The sequence below is a fragment of the Larimichthys crocea genome, chromosome VII (assembly GCF_000972845.2).
Source record: "Larimichthys crocea isolate SSNF chromosome VII, L_crocea_2.0, whole genome shotgun sequence".
Taxonomy (NCBI): domain Eukaryota; kingdom Metazoa; phylum Chordata; class Actinopteri; family Sciaenidae; genus Larimichthys; species Larimichthys crocea.
The window spans coordinates 22026724-22051647 of record NC_040017.1 but is presented as its reverse complement, the minus strand read 5'-3'; the positions used below and the strand labels follow the sequence as shown (position 1 = coordinate 22051647).

Genomic DNA, 24924 nt, shown 5'->3' with positions numbered 1-24924 from the left:
CACTAAATAATGTTTTTCTTTTATGCAGTGGGGAAGAACTAAGTGCTACTTTTGAAGACCTTCGACCAGCAACGGACTATCATGTCAGGTTGGTCTAACCCTCTGCATGTTTACAGTGTTAATGCACAGAGGAACATTTTGTAACCGCTTTGTTCTTCTTTCCTCAGGGTCCAGGCCATGTGTAACTGTTTACAGGGAAGCCCGTCAGAGGCTGTGAGCTTCACCACTTTAAGCTGTGAGCCAGATCCTCCAAATCCTCCCAGGAAGGCCAGCGGGACCAAGAACACACTCGTACTCCAGTGGAAGGTAAAAACGAGCAGGATTGTTTTTTGAAGTGTGGAGGACAAGAAGAAGCAACATCACATATGTGACAGAAAACAAGAAAACATTTAGACCATGGCATCATTTGTTAGCTGTGGCACCTTTTTGATACATAAGTAGCCTCACAGCAGAGGGTTAATGACTAAACCGTTCGCCCGGTAAACATCCCCAAACTGGCTGGGTGAAAGGGAGAATTCAGAAATAATCTCTCCTTCCTCAACAGCTGCTGATGAGATTCAGCGTGGTAGCACAGATCACCTCCCAGGCGTGTGTTTTTAAATGCACGAGAGTGTGAGAGACACACACACACACACACACAGCAACAAGCAATGCATGCTCTGCAGATTTAGCTGATTTAATTAAACCATAGAAAAGTGTGCTGCACACCTGGCTGCACCGTGTGCGTTATTATTAGTGCTGCAGGTTGCTTCTTTATAATTATCTTAGGAAATGTTTAGCGCTACAAAAATGTAATTTGCCTATAAAATGTTGAGATGATGAGCGAGATATAATAATAAAACTGTAAAATCTTCGGTGTGTCTACAGGCTCCATGTGACAATGGTTCCAAAATCCAAAACTACCATCTTCAATGGGATGAGGTATTTATTTATTTATCATTAAAGAAACGATAAACACCGCACCACACACGTGATTTATGCACAACTGAGATTTCGAGTTAAACTAAAGACTTTGTCCTCTGAAGGGCAAGGGCACTGGGATTTATGAACAGTGCTACTATGGACCTCAGAAGCAGTACAGAGTGACCAAGCTCTCACCAGCTTCAAGATACTCCTTCCGCCTTTCAGCCAAAAATGACATGGGTGTGAGGTAGGCGCCTGAACATGTTGGATTATTTCCCGGACGGCACCCTCCATGTTGTCCATTTTTTATGTTACTGTTTCTTCCATTCACTGTCTCCATCTGTGTGTGCATGTGTCTCTCTCAATCTGTCTCTCCTGTCCCCCTCTCTCTCATTCTCTCCCATCCTCTGTCTCTCTCTCTCTCTCTCTGCCCTTCCCCAGCGAGTTCAGTGAAGTGGTGGACCTGTTCACCTCATGCAGTGTGCCATTGCCACCCTTCCCTCCAGAGCTGGAGATGGCGGGGGTGACCTGGCTGTGTCTGAAGTGGCAGAGGCCCACTAGCTCTCCAAAGGAGGACGACATCTTCTATATTTTGGAGATGGAGGAGGAAGGCTCGGTATGTTGCTCACAGACTCTTTTTAAATTGAGAAATTCGTTTTTCCTAAAAGTTTCATGACATTTATAGCTACTGCCACCTTCTGCCTGCAACTACTTGCAGACATAGTGCCTGTCAGGGAAAACACAAAAAACTTCCCGTATCCCCTGAAGCTGTTTGTCTCCTGAGAACCACTTTGTTTTCTGTGCTGTGGTTGTCTGGTAAGTCATTGCTCACATGGTTGTTTTCTTTCTCCCTTTGTCATTTGTCTTTGTACCAGGGATACGGCTTCCAGCCAAGCTACGACGGGGACGAACTCTCCTGCACCATCAGGAATCTCCACAGGAGTACCAAGTACAAGTTTAGGGTAAGTGAGACCTGTGATGGTTGCAGCTGAAGCCAGTGATCCACAGGTTTAATTTAGGCTGCAGTGGAGTATGCATGTGCAGAGGGGATGGACTTCAGGCAGGGAGGGCTCTGAGGCCCGCAGTGGCCCTATGACTCATCTGTTTGCAGGATTTTGTCATCAGGACAGTGGGCAACTAACAGCACAAACAGGAGAACTATTCAAGCAAGTTTAGGTCTGTATTCCTCCGTCATACTGATGTTCTCTCCTAATTGTTTAGCTTCTTTTTTTACAGAGGCGGGAATGTTGTGACGTTATCCTGCCTCACATTCTGTATAAAACGAAAAGACACAGAAAAAGCGGAGGGTTTATTTGTGTTCCACCTTTGAGCAGCAACGGTACTAACAGAGCTGAATGGACAGACTGTATAAAAAGGATGAGCTGGCAGCACGGGACACAGACGTCACATTGGACGCAGACGCTGCTGTTACATGTCAAACTTTTTTCTTTTTTCTTCCGGAACACTGTGACGCTATCTGAAATCAATCACACAGTGAGGCGGCATTATGTCGGCACTGTTTGGTCCAAGTGTGAAGTGTGGAGAAAAAGAAAACAAAGCAGGGTGTACAGACAGAATCTCTGAGTAAAAAGAGCTTTTGGCTATTCACTACTTGCTTAAATGGCTCTGATGAATCACAGGTGATCGTCCTTCACCTGGCGTAGACGGTGGTCGTTGCAAGAAAGACGTATGGTGCTACTGGTAATAAGCTGAGCAGCAACAATCCAGTTGCCGTTAATTAATATAGGAATGATATACATTAAGTTGAAGACCTGCGTATGAATTAATTTAGGTGGGGTCAGTATGAAAATAGTAAAAGATCACTGACTTTAAGAGCTCTGATTAACACCGTCACAAGAAAAACATCAAATGGTTTTAACAGTTTGCTCCTTACTTTTGTTTTTGCAATCATTCCTGGATATATTCCAGGTAGATTTATGAATGTGTCGAGCGTGTAAATGTGGCTCTGTGAAGGCTGCAGATGGCCTCTGTTGTAACGTGTCTGCAGGCATAGTTTGACTCGGCGAGAACGAAGCAGGAAAAAGCACAACACATCTCATGACGGATCAGTTAATGATTTCAGAAGCCTGCAGGTTTTAGGGCAGACGACCAAACCTACGCTTTAAAATCTTGCGAGGGCGAGCAGTTTTAATTGTCAGCAGCACAGTGTCGCCCATAAAAAGGCGGAAAGAAACGATAAGCGTTGACAAGCACTGCATGCGTGTCGCCTCTGTGCCGTAGATTTCTTTCCCAGAAAGTGTTTTCACTGTTAAGATGAACTTCGTCACCGTGTTTAGTGATGATCCTGCTTCTGTAAATACTCGGTAGCATGTTTATGCCCAACAAATACACTTTTTACTCCTGTTTGGGTTAAACTACAATGTCTCGCTGATCTATGTCTTGAACCAATGAGCCCGGGGCTGAGTGCTACACACAGAGTAGGAGAGAGTCGGTGACACACTAATGCATTGGTGGTTTTAGTCCTTATATGAGATATATTGACAAAAACAAAAGTAAATAACACCGTCCTCCTTTTAAGTACAGATCAGAGTTTTATTTATTGCACAAATTATGTGTAACTAAATTATATTTCATACCTTGGACATTGTCAGGTTGACTAAAGAGTTGTGATTAGACTCGGTTATCAGTTGAAGCTGGAAGCTGCACCACAAGCATTTCAAGTACCCCTCCCTCCTTAACACCTCTTTTGTTTTCCTGTGACAACAGCAACAACAAGTGCTCTTTCTATCTGTTAGATATATGAATGCATAGGCTGGTGAGAGAATTAAAAAGCTCAGGCAGAAAAATCTGCAGCACAGCGTTCCTAAACATGATCCTGACAGAAAGGTTTTGTATTACCCAAACAAACTGCCATATGCCCAAATGATAGAAATATTCATTAGTCACTCCTTCCTCCCTCGTTTCCAATTATCCGGCTGTGCAGTGCGACTGGAGCCTCTGTGCTGTGTGCAGGTTTGTCTCGGGTACAGTATGCGGATGAGCCGTACTCAGCAGGCTCACACAGATTTCCATATTATCGCAGACGTGCCGCACTGAAATGCAAATGACGCTAAAGCTTATTGACTTGTTTTTTTTTAGATTGCGATGCTTGCGGTGTCTAAACAATTTAGCTGAAATGTATCTGTAGATGCCTCGCAGCTACATCTTTTTGATAATGTGGCATTTGTCTGTGGCCATTTTAGTTGCAGGCAGAGAGTGCTACACTCACTCTCTCTCTCTCAGATCCCTTCATTACCCTTCTCCGAGTCTAGTCACCAGCTTGTTATCAGGAAACATAATGACCTTTATACACTTGCCCTCATTGGCTCATCTGTGCAAACGAGAGGAATAATATGATTTCTCACCGCCTGTGTTCGCGCTCCACCTCCAGGTGGCGGCATACAACTCGGAGGGGAAGAGTAACCCGAGCCAGGTGGTCGAGTTCATCACAAATCCAGACAGACCCGGCAGCCCCTGCAGGCCTGTCATCAGAGGAAGAGTCCTGCCCAACAGCTTCAAGATGGCCTGGGGTGAGCGTTTCCTCTGAATTGCCCCTCACCCTTTATCAATACCCTTCACTTTTAAATGTAGTTGACAGCCTAGAAAGGCCAATTTACAATTTCACTTTTCCTCATTGTGCTGTGTCTGAACAGAGATGAATGTGCCAGAGACGGATGACATTCCAACTTGTCTGTACAGTAGACGGATGACAGTTCTCGTCCTTAGATCGGCATGAATCTGTCTTAAACTTCATTAGACAAGCTCAAACGCATCATCCGCTGCTTTAATAATAAATAAAAAAAAGTGTCAGATGTCTGTCTACTTTGTCCCTCTCTGCTCCACTAAAATTGGTTTCTGAAGAAATCCGAGGGGGCGAAAAAGGCCACATTGTTGATGAATCTCGCCTCATCTACATTTACACGTCTTACTTCTAATACTTTATAAATTAGTTTTTTAAGTTTTGAAAGGCGGCTTTGTTATCGAGTCACTCCTGTGTCATACACACTGGAGCAAATAAATTATTGAGCAGGGCTGCTGTTGTTGATATTACACTGTTATCATCATGATTATTATTAACAGTGATGATTCTTTAAAGGTACGAAAGCATGTTGAACAAACACTTCATATACACACTATAACTGTTTTCTAATAAATACACATGCTGTACACAAACAGTCAATTTCTAAGATACCTATTTGAAGAAGTTGGTGCAGGTTGATGCTGATTTTTTTTTTTGTTTGTTTTGCTTTTTAGAGCCACCGAAAGATAACGGCGGAGCAGAAGTCACAAAGTATGTCGTGGAGCTGTCTGAAGGCTTAAGCGGTACGGCACAACTGGCGATAATAAAAGTGTTTAATTAGTCGTGTTGGAAACGGATGTTTGGGGCATTGAAAACATTTGTCGGTTTGAAATAATTAAAATTTTATTGGCAATGTTGTTCGCACCTAGGCTTGTCATGGGAGCTGGTTTACTCAGGGCCTGCGATGGAGCACGTGTGCGAAGGCTTGAAGCCCGGCTGCTCCTACCAGACGCGAGTTTACTGCATGAGCGAGGGGGGACAGAGCCCGGTGAGTCATTCAGCATCAGCACATGTGCACAGCCTTGTGTTTTGCCACGGGAAGAGTTCGCTGAGCACTTAGGATTTTATCACAGGCAGAAAAGGGATCACAAAACCGCACCTGCTTTTTTTGTTTTATGAAACATACGCAATCGAGTACGAGAATCGCTATTAAAATTATAATCTGTGACTCAGATTTTAATTACCTACACTTCTTTGTCTATACCTCATCGCTGTGCACTGTTTTTCTCCTATTATCGGTGCATTTCTCGGCTGTAATATATACTGTAAGCGTGAGAGCAGGCAGCCATGAATCCCGCGGTTATCTGATAAATTCTACATGAATAATTCCAGATTCGAACTCTATTTATGGAGAGTTTTAATAGGAAATTGTCATTCAGCCTATGTTGGGAGATTAGACTATGCTTCCTGGTGTGTAAGTACAAGACAAAGCCTGCTAATCGATTAACCCTCCCTGCATGTGTCAGAGGATGTATTTCTTCATTAGTTCGGTTTACAGACACTCTTCATTAATTTCTTCATCAGCTGTTAGTGCATGCATTTATTCATGCCCGGGGCTTGTAAAGAAACATGACTCATGGTGGCAGGATCCTGCCTTTTGGCGCACCACCATGTGACATAACACTCACATGTTTTGCCTTTTGTCGCAGAAGTTGAGAGTCCTATTTTATCACTCGCCAGACAATCTGTCCACCTTAATCCAGGGCTTTGTAAAGAATTCAGCATATTTCTCTGCACGCAGGTGTAGCTTTTTTTTCTTCTTCTTTTGAAAATTCACGTTTGTCTTCTCTCTGGTCTGCCTGAATCAGTCTGATAAGCTGCTGAAAATGACAATCTGTGTGTGTCTGTGTGAGACAGAGAAATAGAGGAGGAGGGGGTGAGATTGTCAATTTGTTTTTTTTCCCCTCCAAGTCTCTTAATTGTTGTGTTGTCTTCCCTTGCAAGCTTTCGGAGACCCTGCAGGTCCAGACTCCCGCAGTGCCCCCAGGGCCCTGCCAGCCCCCTCGGCTGGTGGGCAAGCCCAAAGCCAGGGAGGTGCAACTGCGCTGGGGTGAGTCATTTCTCTCCAACTCAGATGTGCGTGGGATGTATTCTAGCTCCTGTTGATGTATTTATTTGTCTAGTGAAGTACCTCAAAGCGTTGAGCTTTGATTATGCAGTTTGTACTTTACAGTTTTTGTGCGTTCATCCTCGTCTGTATACTGTATTATTTCCTCTTTTTAAAGCATTGATTTATAAACGCTGGCTGCTCAAATGTCCTAGGTCCCCCTCAGATAGACGGAGGCAGCCCAGTGTCCTGCTACAGCGTAGAAGTGAGTGGGCCGCAGTCTGAGGAGAGCAGGGAGGTTTACCAGGGTCCAGATCTGGACTGCTCAGTGGGAGGCTTATTGCCTGGTAAAACCTACAGCTTCCGGCTCAAAGCGGCAAACAAGGCTGGGGTGAGAAACACTGTCAGGACTGATCCATCAATAAAAGGGATTGTTTTTTTTTTGTTTTTTTTTCCCTGCTACAGGCGTTCAGCCCTCTCTCACTTAATGTGATTTAAAAAGTGTAATATGTTTTTCAGTTGTATTAAATTTTTTTTGTTCTTTTGTGTGCGGATAGTTCGGACCTCTTTCAGAGCGCTTTGAGGTTACAACTGGCCCCGGGGCCCCAGAGCAGTGCAAGGCTCCTTCCACCACATGCAAATCGCCCAGCTGTGTTGTTGTTAGCTGGGAGGTGAGACCAGCTCCACTTCCATCCCCTCAACTGACCTATAAAACATAATTCTTGCATCATTTGGAGGCCATAAAATCTACACATTGCTGCATTACTAAAGCAGTTTTCATTGCTGTTCTGTCTTACAGGCGCCTCCTTGCAATGGAGCTCCGGTGACAGAGTTTCGTGTCGAGTGGGGAGCCGCCGAGGGCAGCATGCAGGTGTGTTACAGTGGACCAGGGCTCAGCCACGAAATGAAGGGGCTGCTGCCTGCAACCAACTACTTCTGCCGGGCACAGGTGAGCACTAATAAACACTTAAAAAGCCCCTGGGTAATTTTCATCTGTTCCCCCCAAAAAAAACTAAAGCTAGAATGAGATCACACCTTGTACAATTAAATAAAAAATATCTCACCTTACAAAAGTAATAAGGTACGATTATTTTTATGAAGTCTTCATGAAGAATCCAGAGTGCTCCCATTAAAAATAATAGTCTGACAAGTAAAGGTTATCTCAACGAGATAAGAACAGCAAAGATCAGCGGGGAATTTTTAAAGTAACGTCATCGTCTCACCATCATTTGATAGAAATAGAACTATTCACGGTATTTGTTCTTCTTTTAAATATTTGATTTATTACGGTGTTCTCACTCTTCTCACTCTTTGCCATCGTGGCGCAAAGGATTAAAGAATGCAACACTGTCGGGGGTTAGGGGTCCAATCCCTCAAAGGCATGACAATGTTTGAGAAGACCTCATTTAAACGGTGTGGATTGTTATTAATCCTCTGCCGAGTGGAAAATGTCTGGGAAGATGAGATCTGGAGCAAGTTCAGTCAGTTCAAGGAGGCAGAATTTCAGACATTTCTTCAGTCTGAGCAGGAAAGACAATACTCATAAACCCAGATGTCTCTCCTCACACTCGTAATTGTCTAAAAAACTTTGCGACGTGATGAATAGCATCGTGCCAACAGGTTGCAGCTGATTTATGGAGAATATAAGGACACATTTTAAAGGCTCCAGATTGGTTTTGGTTGGTGATGATTTGGAAAAACATTTGTGGTGAGTCAGTCACCAGAAGACGAGTTCGTTTTTTAGGATTGATTTTTGTGTGATTAGCCAACTAATGCTAACACTAACACTTACGCTCCGTCGTGATGAACAGGCTGTGATGTAGCAGCAGGGTTACACCATGTCTCTTGTGCATTTTTAGGCCGTGACCAATGAAGCGTTTGTGTAAAAGGCGAGACAGATTCTGGCATTAAAACGGTGGCTCTGTCCTTGGGGTCTGGTTCAGCTTGAGATTTCAGGCCGTGCTGTTCTCTTGCAGCTTCTTTTGTGGTCCAACAGGGGAGAAAGGAAGAAACGCAGCACATATGTCGTGTTTATTTCCCCCTTTGCCACTATTAGTCCACTTGTTTGGTACAATAAATCAGACCACCCCTAATTATCTCACGCTGTAAAACCAGACTTTCATTTTGATAGTTGATGAAAAGCCTCCCCCCCCTATATAGTCAAATAATATAAATAATTACACTTGTTGGGTTGTTGCAACAAATACCAATCATGTTTACATTGGAACTCCACCTTGTGGTCAAATGTGGACGCTACACGTGTCTTTTTCATGTCTCAAGCGAGGCTTTACCTGATTAGCTGACTCTACTCTGTCTCGCTGTTGTTCAGGCTGTGAATGTGGCCGGCGTGGGGCCCTTCAGCGAGGCAGTGTTGTGCCAGACGCCCTGCTCCGTGCCCGCGGCCGTCAGCAACATCTACGCGCTGAAGGAGTCCGAGCTGCAAAGGTACGAGACTTCAGTGGACGTAGATGAAGACGAGGAAGACGAGGACGCCGTTTCCAGGCCGCCACCGTTCTACTCTCCGTCCACCTGCCTGGGCATCTGCTGGGACCCCCCGTGTGATCACGGCTCCGAGATCACTTCCTACCTGGTTGACCTCGGAGAGCGGCAGCCCATCAATATTGGTCCCGTCACCAAACACATCATCCAGCACCTGCAGCCTGACACCAGCTACAGGTCGGCGCACTTGTATTACACAACTTTGCACCTTTCTGATGTCAACAAGAGCGAACAGTTTTCTCACACTGTTAGATCTCGGCAGCCACGAGTCAAAGAATGTGATACAAATCAATTACACACCACGCTAGTGTATTAACTCAGCCTGTGATGCTTTGCAGCAAAGGATGCCAGAGGGGACAACTGAAGCTAAATGTAATTAGTTTAATTTCTAAATCCAACTTATTCCAGACGGGATGGCAGCTGTTTGGGAAACAGTCGTGGTGTCCAAACTTACAAACGTACCATGGCTCAAATCGTATCAGGATAATAAAACAACAATTCATGTCATCAAATCCACACAGGCATGTATTTTAGCCTGGTTTAATTAACAGTGGCTGTGATTCAGTGCAATCTGGAAGCTGGACTGACATACTGTCACTCTACTCATTGGTAATTAAACAAAGAGTGAGGTTGAATTAAAGTGTGTTCAAAACGGATACACAGCCAACAACATAAAACGTGTCACTGTCCGACTACTTACAGACAGATGAAGTAATGTTAATTAGAGATGTGATTGATCCGGCGTTGGCCTGTTTACAGCTTGATCAGCCTTGACCAGAGATTCTGTGCCGGTCAGATTTACACTCGTGCTGCACTGGACGATACTTCTTCTTCTCGTCTTGCACACAGTTGCACAGACAGTAATCGATTATCCACGTGACTCACCTGCTGTCGTGAAAATAATCTAACAAGTGAGAAAATGTAAAAGTTATTTAATAGTTACAAAAGTTAGAAAAATGTTTGTATCCTGATTTTCTTTCTGTCTAACAACAGTTGACAGTATACACAATTTCTGACTTCAAAGATCTGACAAAATTCGGTGCGTCTCTGATGTTGACGTCTCTCGTCTTCTTCTTCTTCTTCCTCCTTCAGGATCCGAATCCAAGCCCTGAACAGCCTGGGAGCAGGCCCCTTTAGTCACACCTTCAAGCTGAAGACAAAGCCCCTTCCCCCGCAGCCACCCCGCCTGGAGTGCACCGCCTTCAGCCATCAGACCCTCAGGCTGAAGTGGGGCGACGGTCCAGCCAAAGCCGCCACCTCAGATGCCCTCCAGTATCAGCTGCAGATGGAGGACAAGAACGGCAGGTCAGTTACCCATTAGTCATGCGAGGGGAAGTGGCCTGACGAGAGATGAACCGATAACAGAGAAGAGTCTGGCGTTTTGAGGAGAAGCTTCAGATAACTGTATCGAGGAGGGCGGGGTGCACAGAAAGCAACGCCGGTGCAGAGTGGCTTTATAAGGAGACAGGAACTGATGATCTGCTGTAAAGCCTCTGTATATTTCCTGACAGAGGAGTCATTCGTCTCGTTTGCTTTTTGTCATCTTTACCCTTTTACTCATTAAATCTCTCTCTGTTTCATGTTCCTGTCATTGCAGATTTATATCCTTGTATAAAGGACCATGCCACACACACAAAGTCCAGAGGCTTAATGAGTCTACCTCTTATACGTTCCGCATCCAGGCCTTTAATGAGGCGGGCGAAGGGCCCTTCTCCAATGTTTACACATTCACCACCCCACGCTCTCCTCCAGCCCCTGTGAAAGGTACAGTGGCAGCTCTTTCTTTCTCTCTCTATCAACCCAATGTGGATCAGCTCTTATTATCTTTATAAACACTCACTGTTGACACAGAGACAGCCAGTATGCTCAGCTTTTAACCTCAGTTGACCCACGTTTGACTCGCATTTGATTAAGAACCAGCCGCCCCGAGATTCACTTGTCGACTGTCATCCGAGTCGGGTTGTTCAGCTTCTGTGGTCTTATCTCAGCCGGCCTCTACAAAGCCTCTTTTGATCCTACACGTTGAAGTCAGTAATGAGGACGTGGGTTTTTATTCTCAATGCGCCACCTCTTTTGAATCCAGGCAAAAGCCGTGTGTCGGTTTGTCAGCGTTTTTTTTTTTTCTCTCGCCACGCGGTGAAGTAGACCCTCAGCTATCAACGGTATTTAACACGATAATGGATTAAAACACTCCCTGCCGCTGTAATTTGTGCTGATTGCCTCTTTATCAGATCAAAAGAAGCCACTTCTTTTTATTGTTTTTTGCTTAAAATGCCACCTATCTAAAGAAGAGCATGACTCACAGCGTGGCACTCCACTAAAGGGGGCAAAGTTGCGTGTAGTAGTCAGCTGAGTCATTGTACATCCATAAAGCTAAGTTATCTTATTCTATCGTAAGCTCTGATTCAAGCAGAACATTCACGGCACGTAAAAAAAAAAAAAATTATGTTTGAAGTTTGATTTCTTCTTTTATATTTAAGAATTCAAAGCTACAACCGGCTTCAGCAAATGTTGTTTGGTCTAAATTATAACCCCGAGGTTTTCTCGATTACTCTGCGCGAGTTCAAAGTCGAACCTAATCATGTTGTTGAAAGTCGTCTTTCACACATGTCAGCAGCAGTAATGTGCCACAGAGGCTCAAATAAACTCGAGTTTAGCTTTATAAGTCAGGTCAGTTGTATCATGTATTTACCTCTGACAACAAGAGCTGTTGTGTTGTTTGTATTTTCACTGATTAATACTGTGATAGTAAATCTACAGTGACTCACATTTAAATATGCTCTTTATCACAGATCGCACCTATCATCCTTCTCATTACATCCTCTCTCTCTCTCCCTCCACCCTGCAGCCCCTAAAGTGGAGCGACTGGATGACAACTCCTGCGAGGTCACATGGGAGGCCCTGCAGCCCATGAAGGGAGACCCGATCCTCTACGCGCTGCAGTGTATGATGGGAAACTCTGACTTTAAACAGGTACTGACGTTGTTTTGAGTTTGTTTTTTTTTCTACCCACGGCTGACCTGCCATTCATCACACTGTCCTTTCTTTATTCAGATCAGGATACAGATGGATGCAGAGCCCCCTTTAATGTTTTTACCGTGGCTGTGCAGCGTTCTGTATTAGTCACCGCTGGCTTTAAATTGGCCATTATGCAAAGGTCATTGATCCATGAGGTATCTCAGGTGTCTAACCCCTGCCAACACATTCATTCCTCTCAGAGGCCTCCAGCCATGTTAACGCGGAGTAATGGCCACCGCAGGCTTATGCTAATCTCGACACATCATACATGGCAATCGAATCAGGGAGTTGAAATATGTGGCTGCCATCCCACGTGAGTTTGTTTCCGGCCGTATTGTCGGACTCGGTGGCCTCGACTGGAAAGCTCATGTTTAAGAAAAAGGGGATTATTTATTTGCTGAGGGCATTTTTATGTATGTTAGTTTTATATTATAAAACCTATAATTTATTAATAATAATACATTTTATTTACAAGCACTTTTCTGGATACTCAAAGACGCCTTAGATGGTGAAAACATCAAAATATCGAAGCAGCAAAAAAAGCATTACCTCTGTGATATATTCTCATAAACTCTCACTCTCGTCCCGTCTCGTCTTCCCGTCTGTTCTCAGGCCTACAAAGGCTCTGCCACATCCTTCCATGTCCAGAACCTGCAGCCTAGCAGCGACTACCGTTTCCGGGTGTGCGCTATCAGGCAGTGCCAGGACGCCCCGGAGCTGAGCGGTCCATACAGCCCCACAGTGACCCTCACGCCCCAGCGGAACGACCTCGCGTTGAGCGGCGGCGCGGCCGGCTTGGGGTCCAGGGCCAGCACGGAGTCCAACCGAGCCAGACGAAGCCTGACGGACGAGCAGTGCGCTTTCCTCCTCCTCATGGTCTTCGCCGTCATCGCCATTCTCATCGCTTTCGTCATCCAGTACTTTGTCATTAAATGAGCAGTTTGCGCCGCCCAGCTGCAGGGTTATAGCTTTATTCTTTCCCCCTCTCTCTCTCTCTCTCTCTCTCTCCCTCTCTCTGTTGTTTTTGTATTCTTTGTTTTGTACTTATTGTTTTCTGTTGTCGACAGAGTAATCGTGTTAGGCACATTGCGGTGCAGCAGAGCTGGTAAGTGAGAGCTGAGAAGCCGTTAAAAAAACGAGGATAATAACACCTTCTTCTTCTTCTTCTCCTTCTTCTTCCTTCCTGACTCTCCTGCCTTTTGTCACCTCGTCCCAATCTTGTGGTGTCTGTTCAGATTTCTGTTCCCGTCATGATCCGCTTCCTCAGTAGGAGCAGAGAAAAGGTTTAATTTGAGGAGAGGGGTCAGGGAGGAAGGGGCGCTTCGACTCATGTACTTGTTGATTACGGTGTGTGCATGTGTACATATACATGTAGATATATATCTATGTGCATAGATATACACACACACACACACACATATATATGTATGTGTATAGAAATAGTCATTATTTATATTTCCATTGATGTGTCCAGTATGAAACTGTTTTTTGATAGATGTGTTCCTGAAAATAGTATGTAGGTGTGTCATTAGCCTATGTGCTATTTGATCCTGGGACCTGGTTGGGCCAGTGTTTGCACAGTGGGGTGTGTGTGTGTGTGTCCAGATGTGTATACTGTATGTAGTTAGTGCCACAGAGGTACACGGCTGGGAGGGCTTTCAGGGCCAGATGAAGGGACTTTACCCCCGCGCCCCCTGCTGGAGTTTAAAGGGGTGTTTAGTGAGAAAGGAAACGGGAAAAAATTTCAGAAAATCTTGTTCACATTATAGAACGTTCATTTAGCACTTTCCAACCCTTTTTGATGTTCAGAATGTTTAAGGATGCAAAAATGACTGGAGAAATGTTAGTATATTTTTGTACAGTGAAGACACAAAAAGGACCTGTAAGTTTGAGGAAAAAAAATAAAAAAAGAAGAAGCTCAGTATAAAGTTAGAAAACAAACAAAAACCAAACTAACAGTGAATTCTAATTATTTTTACTATCATATAGTTATACTGCTGCTTTACTCCGAAATATTGTTGTTCAGCACAAAAAATGTACGCTTACCTGTATGTTTTGTTTTATTTCGTTTCTGTTTTTTTCCCCCCTCCCAGTAATTGATTTTTTTTTTTTGCACCTTAGTGAAAGAAAAACCTTGACTAACTGTGTCTTGGTCTTGTGATGCATTTTATAGAACACACTTTGAGATTGTGCAAGCCCTACTTGTGTTTTGGGTGTTTTAAAAGTTGTAGTACCACATGACGTGTCACTGAAACAGCTGATCTATCTCAGCCAAAAATGGAAAAAAAACAAAAAAAAAACATTAAAGAAGAAAAAACGAGTTTAAAAAAAGAAGAAGGAAAAAAAAAACAGAAGTATGTACCAGTTGTTTCAGAGGCCTTAATTGGAGAGGAAAAAAAATCTCTGGAGAATTTTGTTAATTTCTCTTAAGTCTTGATGTTTTTTTTTCTTTTAGTGTTAGAAAACACTAAAACGTGTTTTATTTACTTTTATTTTTTGCAACATTTATTTGATGTTTAGTTATCATACGTAATCAGGAGAGGAAAAATGGAAAAGTAGTTCAGTGTATTACTTATGATTTATTCTGATTTTTCCTTTTGTCAAGTTATACAATGTGTGAAGTATATTTTTTTATATAATATTGAAGTAATATAAGTTAATACTCTCCAGAGAAAAATAATAAATCCTGAGTACTCATGAATCATGGAACGCAAACGGCAGATACAAAAATGTGTTATATCATGTACTTCCTGTGAATCTAAATTTGCCTTTTCTCTCTGTGTGTTAAGTATTTGTAACAGATTGCTAACACTGAGTTCTCAGAGGTAATCTGACTGTAGGGTCTAGTGTTGTTTGGTTTTTGGGCAGATTAATTGCTGTTGCAACCATAAAAATGAAATACAGGTACCTTGCAAAACGTCTTGGATAATTACATGATTTGGTCTTTCGGACATTCTGCAAAATGTCTTCTCTTTGTCATTTAAAGAATTCAAATTCCTATTTTTGATAGCGATTGCAACGTGTGCCATTTTAAACACCTCTTCACGCCGGGCTCACTACCTGTGGTCGAAGAGATTAACAAAATGCTACAAAAATGAGTAAAAATATGCACAAAAATAGAGACCATTTTTATGTAATTTTAATGTTTGCAGTTACCTCATACACCGTACATTCCAAAATGAAAATTTGTTATACTATACATACTACCAGACATATCACTTTAAAATGTTCGTTATGGGAAAAAATGTATAATCATAGATATGTATCTAAAGTGTATCTGTATAGCCATGATATCTACAAAGGATCCATGCACAATAAAAGATTTATAATTCTTAATCGTGTTTGACGTTTGGGCATATATTTGTCTTTCCCCCCGATTACATCTATAACGTAGCAAAGGGAATTGTTGAAATTGTATACCAGGAAACTTCAAACCTATTTCCAACTAACCACCTTTCTTTAAATATATCATTAACTGTTCTGATAATTCATTGTTTAAGTAATTTCATGAAGCTAAATCACCAAATATTTACTCAGTGTCTCTGATGGGAGGATTTCTTTGTTTCTCCAGTGGAAAATCGGACAGACGGATGTCTTCAGGTTGTCCTATCTGTCCGTCCTGTTCTCCTGAATGTGATTTCTAAAGAGGGCTTTGAGGGAATTTCTTTAAATTTGGTGCAAACTTATTTTTGGGGAGCGTTAAATCTGGAGCAGCTGGACTTGTTTGTAGATCTGTGAAGACCTCATCCAAGAGGCTTCTTCATTTCTGACTGACCGGTGAGGAAACACGGGTATATAACCCAGCTGGCATCGTTAACCAGGATGTTGTTTCCACTGGTTTGTTGGTGCTTTTTGTTGTCGTTAAAGTTACCTGAGGTCTGATGTGAACGACAGTTGTTAATGTTTGAAGTTTCTCTTGGATGAGAGGTGAGACATCTTCATGGATTTACAACCGAGTCCAGTTTCCCCAGGTTTAATCCTTCTTCAAGAATGACCTGGTTGACTGAGAACCTTCACAGACAGCTCAGGAATTCATACACTAACCATGACAAGGTCTAATCAAAGTTTAATTCACTGTGACATCATAATGTTCTGCAAAAACACTTTATTCAGCGCTGTAACTGAAGGGGAGATGTGGTCAGATCCTGAATCACTGACTCCGGTCTTCGGTGTTGCAGCATCATCTATATTTGAAGTATGTTACTCCACCAGAACATCGTAGTCTTTGCTGATACTGAGCTTCAGATGATTGGCGTCACACCATGTCATAAAACACTCCTATCAGTCTTCTGTGCTGCTTGTAACAATAGTCCAGACAGCAGGTTTTACACTGGATTCATACACATCAATATAATAATAACTTAGATTTCACCAAAAATACATTAAATGTGTTTTATTCACTAAATATATCATGAGTCTCGACCAAAGACGTGGACAGACATGGATGTATGTGATGGAAATGTTTCACTTTTTTTTGTAGTTTATTTTTTCAGACTTTCAATTAAACAAATAAAAAAAAAATACATTATACTAAAAATAATTGTTGCAGCTCTAATTGATGGCAGCAGTACTCAGCCTCAGCTGCTACTTTGACTTGTTAACCTACCTGGTGAAATATTGCATATATGTAAGTACAATAATAGACTTAGAAATAGAAAATAATTAACAAGGACCTCTGCATTATCTTTTATTTTCATACTTTATATTGACTTTATTATAATTACACGAGAGAGTCGTGTTCCTACACCAGTCTGGAAAGATTGTGACCTTTAACACAAATGTTACTGTCGTTTTCTCTCGTCTTTATACATTTTAAAATAGTCATAACATGATTTCCTGTCACAAGTCAACTTTTTTAAAGATAGTTACATAATAATAACAGCTGTATGGTCTTTAAAAACTTTAAAAGTTTGACCAGTAATTAAAGAAACAGAGCAGTGGGGAAAGAAATATGAACGAGCTCTGAATCCATTTTGATTATAATTCTATTAGTTTACCTACATGAGTCAAAATGAGCTCCACTTTATAGACTTGATGTGTGACACAGAAAGTAAACAAAAGGACTGACGTCATCGGCTGCCTTCATTTTATAAAGAAAATCTACATGTTCTCAAAGAAGATGGTCGCAGCAGCAGCATCCTCCCTGAATCTGTGACGGTGAGTCAGTCAAAGGATCTATGAGTAAGAGACGCCGGTGCCGGTGTGCTCATTCTGTCAGCTAAAAGATAAATGTGAAAAAATCTGTATGGGAAAAGTTTCCATCCTTTACTTTCTTCAAGTCTACTCTTTCTTTGAGAAGAATATGATCAGCTACCAATCAAGCAGACAATATTCTACTGTCGTTATGATGATGATAATTATGATACTTTATTCTCAGATCAAGTCTGAAATTATGATCATAGGGATAATTCTTTTGTCTGCTCTTCATGTCATTGTGACTTCAGAGTTCAGTACTGCTGCTGCTACACCTCACAGCACTGTGTGTGTGAGACAGACAGCGTTGAATGAAAGCTCCTGGAAGAAGATACAACACCACACAAGCGCACCTAAGTGGTGTAAGCAAGAGAGCCATGATTAATGAGGGTGAAAGTGGGCCTACTCGTCTCGGTCACCTCTCTGTGTACAGCTCTAGCTCTTGTTGAGAGACAGACTGGTCTTTAGAAAGAGGGGAGGTGGTAAAAAAGAGCAAACAAGCTTTTTCCCCATCGCTGACAGGAGTAAACACTGACAGAGGAGGGACATTCCTGCTGCTGCCTCTGAGGTCCGAGTGGTCCATCCGGCTGTGGGTCAGCTCAGTGTAAACACAAATACACTCTGGTGTCAGCGTGACTCTTGTTACAAAGGTCCATTTAGATCTAATGGATGGGGTGGCTCTGACCCGACGTGGCACACCGCCAGTCACCCAACAGGTCATCCAGGCTTTTCATGATTAATGTTTCTTTGGACACGAAATTGGAAAACCTGCAGATCAGGACCTGCAAATTACATCCCTGTGCACGTTCATGTCGTAGACATTTTGCTTGCGGTGTACTAGTTGGGAAATGCCACACAGTCGTGATACTGATCTGCAGAGCGTGCAACAGTCTTTCTCTCACTATAAAACTCAAGATCAGACTGAAAATCAATCACAATATATCAAAACGTGTATTCTCATTCCGAGACTTGAAATTTTAAGACTTAAATCCTTGACCAGGTAGAAGAACTCTCACAGATCAAGGATCAGGGATAGATTAAGGTGAAATCAAACACCCCTTTCATTCATTCATTCAAAGATTTTTGTAGTATTTTGACCCGGTTACACATCTAACTACTGACCAATCAACAGTTTAGGTCATTTCTTAAATTAGCCTCCCTCTTTAACCAGCGTTGTTGAAGTCAGGTTTATTATAACAAGCCTGATAGGTCACCTGAGGATGAAGAGGAGGAGATGAGTTGGTGGGTGTGTGGAGTGACGAAGCCGAGCGGAGAGACAGATGGAGCTGGTGGACAATTAAGCAAACACAGAACTCATTTTTCAGTGACTACTTCCAGACGGCTTGGCAAACACGCTGGGGTTTCAGTGATTGATGCTTTAATTAATAAAATTATAGCCCTCTTTATAATACGTATATCTCTTAGGTGTTTATGCTCAGTCCATATCAATATGATATCTGCATTTATTCTCTCCGGGGAGCAGCAGAGGTGGGGGGCTCCCTCAAATCGTCTTCCCTCCATCTTTACCGCCATCGGTCCCGTCATCATTTGATTAGGAAGATTACTTAGACACACGCACTTCAAGCAACCTCCTCTGCTGCTCCCTGACTCCTCAGGGTACTGTGGAGGAGGTGCTCCTTTCTTTCGTCTCTCACCAGAGCCCGACTGGTTATTGAGCATTAGGGACCAGCTCTGCCACTTGATGAGACTCTCCTGTCGCTGCTGCTGCTGCTGCTGCTCTCCATCGACACACAGGAACAAGACCGAGGTGAAGGAAAAGTTAAAAAGGTCGAGAGACCCAGCTTAAATTTTTAAAGGTAAAGTCAGCAGATTTATTTTATTTTGCAGTATTTTTTCAGATCATGTTGTTGTGTCTCACATTTTTTTCCAGGCATCTGCTGCTTTCCAGTCATTTCTGTGTAGTGTCAGAATAAATTAGCAGTCATAATAAAGCCTTCCTTTGTCAAAGTTTACATTTTTGTTACAAAAAAAAGCAGTGTAATCTTTTAAAATCTCTTCAAACTGCCCAGAATAATGCTTCAGTTTCAGGGTACTGCTCACAGATGTTTATAATGTGCACAAACAAATGTAAAGTCTATTTGTCTTCTCTCCTCAGCTACTTGTTCAGTCTTTATTTCACATTTTGCTGTGCCAGCCCTTAGTAGAAGTTGGCATGCCCTGGACCAGACCCCAGGTGGACCTTCCTGCTGGTTCAGCAGAGGCCATGGACCAGTACAACACAGAAGACCACCACTACGAGGGCTCGCTGTTCCCGGCTTCCACCCTCATCCCCGTCACTGTCATCTGCATTCTTATTTTCATCATCGGGGTGACGGGTAACACCATGACCATCCTCATCATCCAGCATTTCAAAGATATGAAGACCACCACCAACCTCTACCTGTCCAGCATGGCTGTGTCTGACCTCATCATCTTCCTCTGCCTGCCCTTTGACCTGTACCGCCTGTGGAAGTACGTGCCCTGGCTGTTTGGAGAGGCGGTGTGCCGCTTCTATCACTACATCTTTGAGGGCTGCACCTCGGCCACCATCCTCCACATCACGGCTTTGAGCATTGAGCGCTACATGGCCATCAGCTTCCCCCTCAAGAGCAAGGTGGTGGTGACCAGACGCAGGGTCCAGTACATCATCTTCGCCCTGTGGGGTTTCGCCCTGGTTTCTGCAGCTCCCACACTCTTCCTGGTTGGGGTGGAGTATGACAATGTCACACACCCTGACTACAATACCGGGCAGTGCAAGCACACCGACTACGCCATCATCTCCGGGCAGCTGCACATCATGCTCTGGGTGTCCACCACCTACTTTTTCTGCCCCATGCTCTGCCTCATCTTCCTCTACGGCTCCATCGGGTGCAAGCTGTGGAAGAGCAAAAATGACCTGCAAGGCCCGTGTGCTTTGGCACGTGAACGGTCACACAGGCAAACAGTCAAGATCCTGGGTGAGTGGGTTTATTCATTTATTCATCTCTGATGTTGTGTTGTTTCTTTTATATGAAGCAGCAATCATCTGTGTGTTTGTGAAAGACTGTGTCAGCCTTCTTTATCCGCTTTTGTTCGGTATAAAAGTGTGACATCCTGTTCAAAGATTTATATCAGGAAGCCTGCACAGTTAAACATGCAGCTGTTTCACGCTGGAAACTTGCAAGTAAACTTGTGCACACTGATCACAGGGTTCGGGTTAGAGCTGTCGATTGATCATCCACTGATTATGCACAAAAAGCACGAAAACATTTCACATTACGCAGACGTACACCCCCTGATTCTGCTTTCTGAAACATTTCTCTGCTTCAAACTTTTTTTTAAAAAGCAGAAAACCCAAGAGTGGTAACAGATAAAACTCTCTTTGTGTTTGCCTGCCTTTCACTGTTGAAGCAAAAAAGGAAAAACACGCTGACAGATTCACGTGGAATCCAGGATTTCTGGTTTTCTGTTGTGTGTCTTTGTTTTTTCCACACACATTCAAAGAGCTGATTTGTTCTGTGTTTTGACAGGACGCCGGGTTTCTTTTATCCCGGCAAGTTTGAAGCAGATAAAGCTGGTGCCGTCTGTTGTTGTTGTTGTTGCACATGACTTCATTTGCAGCTCTGGCATCTTGTGCGGGAACCCCTGTTTTACAGTAAAAGACCATTAGCCACTTCCAATCTGTATCAATCAAATATTTAATCATGATCCATCCAGTAGGATATTAATGCTGTTCATTAGCCTGAGCACACACTGCACAGAGCTCATGTTGTCAGTCTCGCTGCCATTTGTATCCACGTTTGTTGAATCCCAAATTGGATTGTCATCAGAGGCCTCCATAAATCAACCTTAATGAAAATTTACATGCTCCCATGTCCTGTTTAATCTGCCCGTGTGTCACAGGAGTCACTGTGGCATCTGTGAATCCACACTGTAGGTATTTAATTTACAGATGACAGCTAAAGCTCACTCATACATCTCTTTTCATTAATGAACAACATTTATTATCCTAATAGAAACGACTGCGCCCCCCTGTTACATAAATTGGTGGTAATTTTATCTGTAGGAGCTTCTTGATCAATACCAGTGATTCAGTGATTACCTCACCAAAGGGTCAATAAAGCTTGGATCTTTTTAATTTGTGACATGTTTTTTCTCCTCAGTGACGTCGTTTTGCTGTATACACACTCTAATTAGCTCACTTTACTTGTGTGACATCATTGTTGGAGCCAATTACAGGCCACCGCCGCCTCCGCTTAACGAGAAAGATTCAGTGAGTTGTGTGTGAGGAGGAGTTCTTTGGATATTAATTGCTGCTGGTCATTAATACATGTCGAAAGCTGACCACAGACCATAGATCATGGGTTACTTAAAGATCCTGGAAACCAATTTTCTTAATCTGCTTCTTATTATAAATGAGCCCAACACAAATACATCTGTGAAATGATCTGGTTATGTCAAATCACAAGTTTATGTAAATTCACTGGCTCTGTAAGGAAAGAAGAAATGTTTCACCAACAATATGATAGAAAACAGAACTCATGCTGCTGTCAATCAAACATGATCAAATCATTCCCACAAACTATTATTATATATATCTTAGAACTCAAACCTAACCATAACTTTTCCTTTCTAACCTTAACTTGTTGCTTAACTACCAGTCACATATACTCAAATCATCTGAGTATGAAGCAACACCAAATCTTTCTACCTAGCTACAGTTTATTATGTTTTTTGTGTGTATACTCATTATTATTGAACGCACCTTTCTAAATAATAGTTTGAATAGTCTGGGATTTTGGGTAGTACACTTGTTAGATGAGAAGATTGGAGCTTTTTGTTTAATCCTGAAGTCTAAAATCATCAGTTCATGTTTTTTTCAGGGGGGGTTTCAGGTGCAATGACCTCCTGGAGTCTGTGCTTGTTGCCTGGCAACCTCATGGCGATGACAGGAAAGGAAGTGACTGTGTGTCGTTTCATTGTACAGACACGAGAGTGGTGTAAATCTCATTTAACTCTCACCAAGAAAGGGAATCATCTTCCTTAAATCTCCTTTTAAATCAAACTAATCCTCCCCCCTCCTGGTTTTATTTTGCCCTCAGTGGTGGTGGTGCTGGCCTTCATCATCTGCTGGCTGCCATACCACATCGGCAGGAACCTCTTCGCTCAGGTGGACGACTACGAAACGGCCATGCTGAGCCAGAACTTCAACATGGCCTCCATGGTGCTCTGCTACCTCAGCGCCTCCATCAACCCCGTCGTCTACAACCTCATGTCACGGAAGTACAGGGCTGCAGCCAAGCGCCTCTTCCTGCTGCACCAGAGGCCGAGACAAGCCCACCGCAGCCAGAGACAGCTCTGCGTGATCGACCACATCTCCACCCTGAATGAAAGCCTGACAGGTGTCTGAGCGGTGTCTCTGCAGCAGAGGCTTGTTTGGCTTCATCACCGAAAGGAGAGAGAGTTTAAGTTCACGAGCTGCTGCTGACGAGGAAAGTTGTTGAATGTGTGTAGAGGAGGAATATTTCTTCCAGTTTATTTTTGAAGTGGAAAAGAGGGCTTGCACTAAAATGCAAAATCAGATTTACTTCTACTCGGCGGCATTTCGTTCACAGATGCTGGATGAAAGTTTCCAACCATGTCAGATTTAAACTCCAAGAGAAAAAAAAAGTCATTTACATGTTCCCGTTTTAGTGTCATGACTCATGTTTACCTCTACATCGTGTGCTGCTGTTTGGATGTTTTTCTCTGCTGCTTATTGAACACATGCACCGTTTCAGTCCACGGTTACACTGATTAATAAATGATCTCTCTTTGTTAATGACAGATGATGTTTGCCACATTTGAAATGACCGCTCATTTACAATGTTTAATTGTAGTCTCAGTTACATTCTCCTGTAAGATTGAATTTGTTTAATGTACGCTGGACAATTGTTATCATACTGTTTGTTGGCTGCTCTCATAAATCAAGAAAAAAAAAAAAACCTATTAGCTGTGGGCCATTAGTTGTTCAGAATTGAAATGTGTATTGGTGTGTGTGTGTGTTTGCAGGGCTGTTTACCATCTCTCCTGTGAATAGATGGAACATAAACTTGATAAAAGCAAATTACTATGAAAATAGGGTAGTTGTTGCCTGTGTGTGTGATACATAGGCCACCTGAGCCTTGAGGTTTCGGGTCTGCGTACGTGCCGGACATCACATGTAATCTGACACAGCTATTATATTACCTGGGCTCTGAGTTAGATTTACGCTGGCAGCCAATGTCCCTGCATCACCATATTTAAAGTAATGGCTGCTCTAAGTGCATTTCAAAGAGGGAAAAAAGATATTAGGTTGTCAGCAGCGGCACTGCTTATTGCTTTTATTGCTTCCACTTGCATAATCTTGACACCACTGTCCAATCCCTCTTTGATGTTGGGTTTTGGATTAGAAACTGTACACTTTTGTACCTCATGCACTCTGGCAGAAGAAAGGTAACGTCAAAGTTATGTATTTTTAACCTGAGCAATGTCTAATCCCAAAATAAAACCAGAGTTTTCCAGGTTCTGTCTAGCATACATCTTGTTCTTTAAAAGGAAGTGTCGTGATTTCGCCCATGAATCATCAGACCTTGGTTTGCGCAAATACAAAGAGACAAAGTCGCTTTGGGCTGACTCATCCTCATGACACTCTTCTTTTCACAGAGCCATTCATCTCTGAAGCAGCGGGTAAAAGCTCATATCCCGCAGACCATCCTGCCATCACCTGGGGAAAGATCAGCAAGCAGCACGGCTCCTCTGTTGGTTATTTTCTTTACTGATAATGAAGAGAGTGTCTGCGAGACGCTCATCGAGAGCTGTCAACACCTCCCTCAGGCCTTTTTCACACCGCCTGCAAATCATTCGGCTTTAGAAATATACAGTTTGTTTGTGTTTAATCTACTTTTCAGGCCATCACCTCGACTCCATCAGCAAAGCTCTCACACATTGTGCACACAACAGTTTTGGATCTGTAATATACGGGCCGGTCTTTTATTTATTATGTAATTTCATTTGATTTATAATGAGAGATAGGGTGAGTTTGTGAGGTTGAGCAAATATACTCTATATTACTGCTGCTGTTTGCAGAATAATCAATGTTTTTCTCATCTTAAAACTCAAAATGTATCAGTCCTGAGGCCACTGAGATGAATTTACAATTCATGCACAAACATATTTGCAATGAAACTCCTTGGATGGCTGCCTCATTGAACCATTTGTGGTGTGTGTTTTTTTTATTGTTTCAGTGTTGTTAGAGAAATAACTTCATGTAATGCCAATCCTCAAGGAACGGGAGGAATGTAGGCTACCTACTGACACCAGGTACATGGATTTACACATATATTCCCTTGTAATGACGTGAAACTTGCTGCAATTTACGCACATCTCCTCTGACACACAGTTGCACAGGCTGACATCATTTCAGTGTAACTGTTTTTTCCACCACAGGGAGGAGCCAGAGAATACATACAATACATGTGCAAAAAAAAAAAACATAATTACAGCAATAAACATTTCCTGGGATTTAGGTTGGTCAAACATGGACTTGGAAACTACATAAACATTCTTCTCCCCGTAAGAAATCTTTATCAGCTTTTCCCCCTTTCAGCCCATTTCCACAAATTATCAGCAACACATATTCACTTCCTGTTTGGCTCCCTGTGCCTGCTGGTCCATGCATGTGGCC

At 42.8% G+C, this 24924-nt stretch overlaps 2 protein-coding genes across 2 annotated transcripts in view; both read left to right on the top strand.

The window, feature by feature from the left end:
• Positions 1-15383, top strand: part of fndc3a (fibronectin type III domain containing 3A) — a 41305-nt gene extending 25922 nt beyond the window's left edge. Inside the window, exons 9-26 of the mRNA XM_010743364.3 lie at positions 29-88; positions 168-306; positions 868-921; positions 1026-1150; positions 1345-1519; positions 1779-1865; positions 4295-4433; positions 5158-5226; positions 5353-5471; positions 6428-6533; positions 6746-6921; positions 7088-7201; positions 7330-7479; positions 8860-9206; positions 10122-10334; positions 10627-10793; positions 11878-12002; positions 12660-15383. Coding sequence (XP_010741666.3) covers positions 29-88; positions 168-306; positions 868-921; positions 1026-1150; positions 1345-1519; positions 1779-1865; positions 4295-4433; positions 5158-5226; positions 5353-5471; positions 6428-6533; positions 6746-6921; positions 7088-7201; positions 7330-7479; positions 8860-9206; positions 10122-10334; positions 10627-10793; positions 11878-12002; positions 12660-12983 — 2689 coding nt within the window. The 3' untranslated portion in view covers positions 12984-15383. The remainder of the gene's footprint in view (positions 1-28; positions 89-167; positions 307-867; positions 922-1025; positions 1151-1344; positions 1520-1778; positions 1866-4294; positions 4434-5157; positions 5227-5352; positions 5472-6427; positions 6534-6745; positions 6922-7087; positions 7202-7329; positions 7480-8859; positions 9207-10121; positions 10335-10626; positions 10794-11877; positions 12003-12659) is intronic.
• Positions 15384-18666: 3283 nt separating this feature from the next.
• Positions 18667-23754, top strand: mlnr (motilin receptor). The gene is made up of 3 exons (XM_010743363.3): positions 18667-19057; positions 19357-20197; positions 22322-23754. Exons 2-3 carry the CDS (start codon positions 19414-19416, stop codon positions 22627-22629), a joined length of 1092 nt encoding a protein of 363 aa, XP_010741665.1. The 5' UTR covers positions 18667-19057; positions 19357-19413; the 3' UTR covers positions 22630-23754.
• Positions 23755-24924: the final 1170 nt, after the last annotated feature.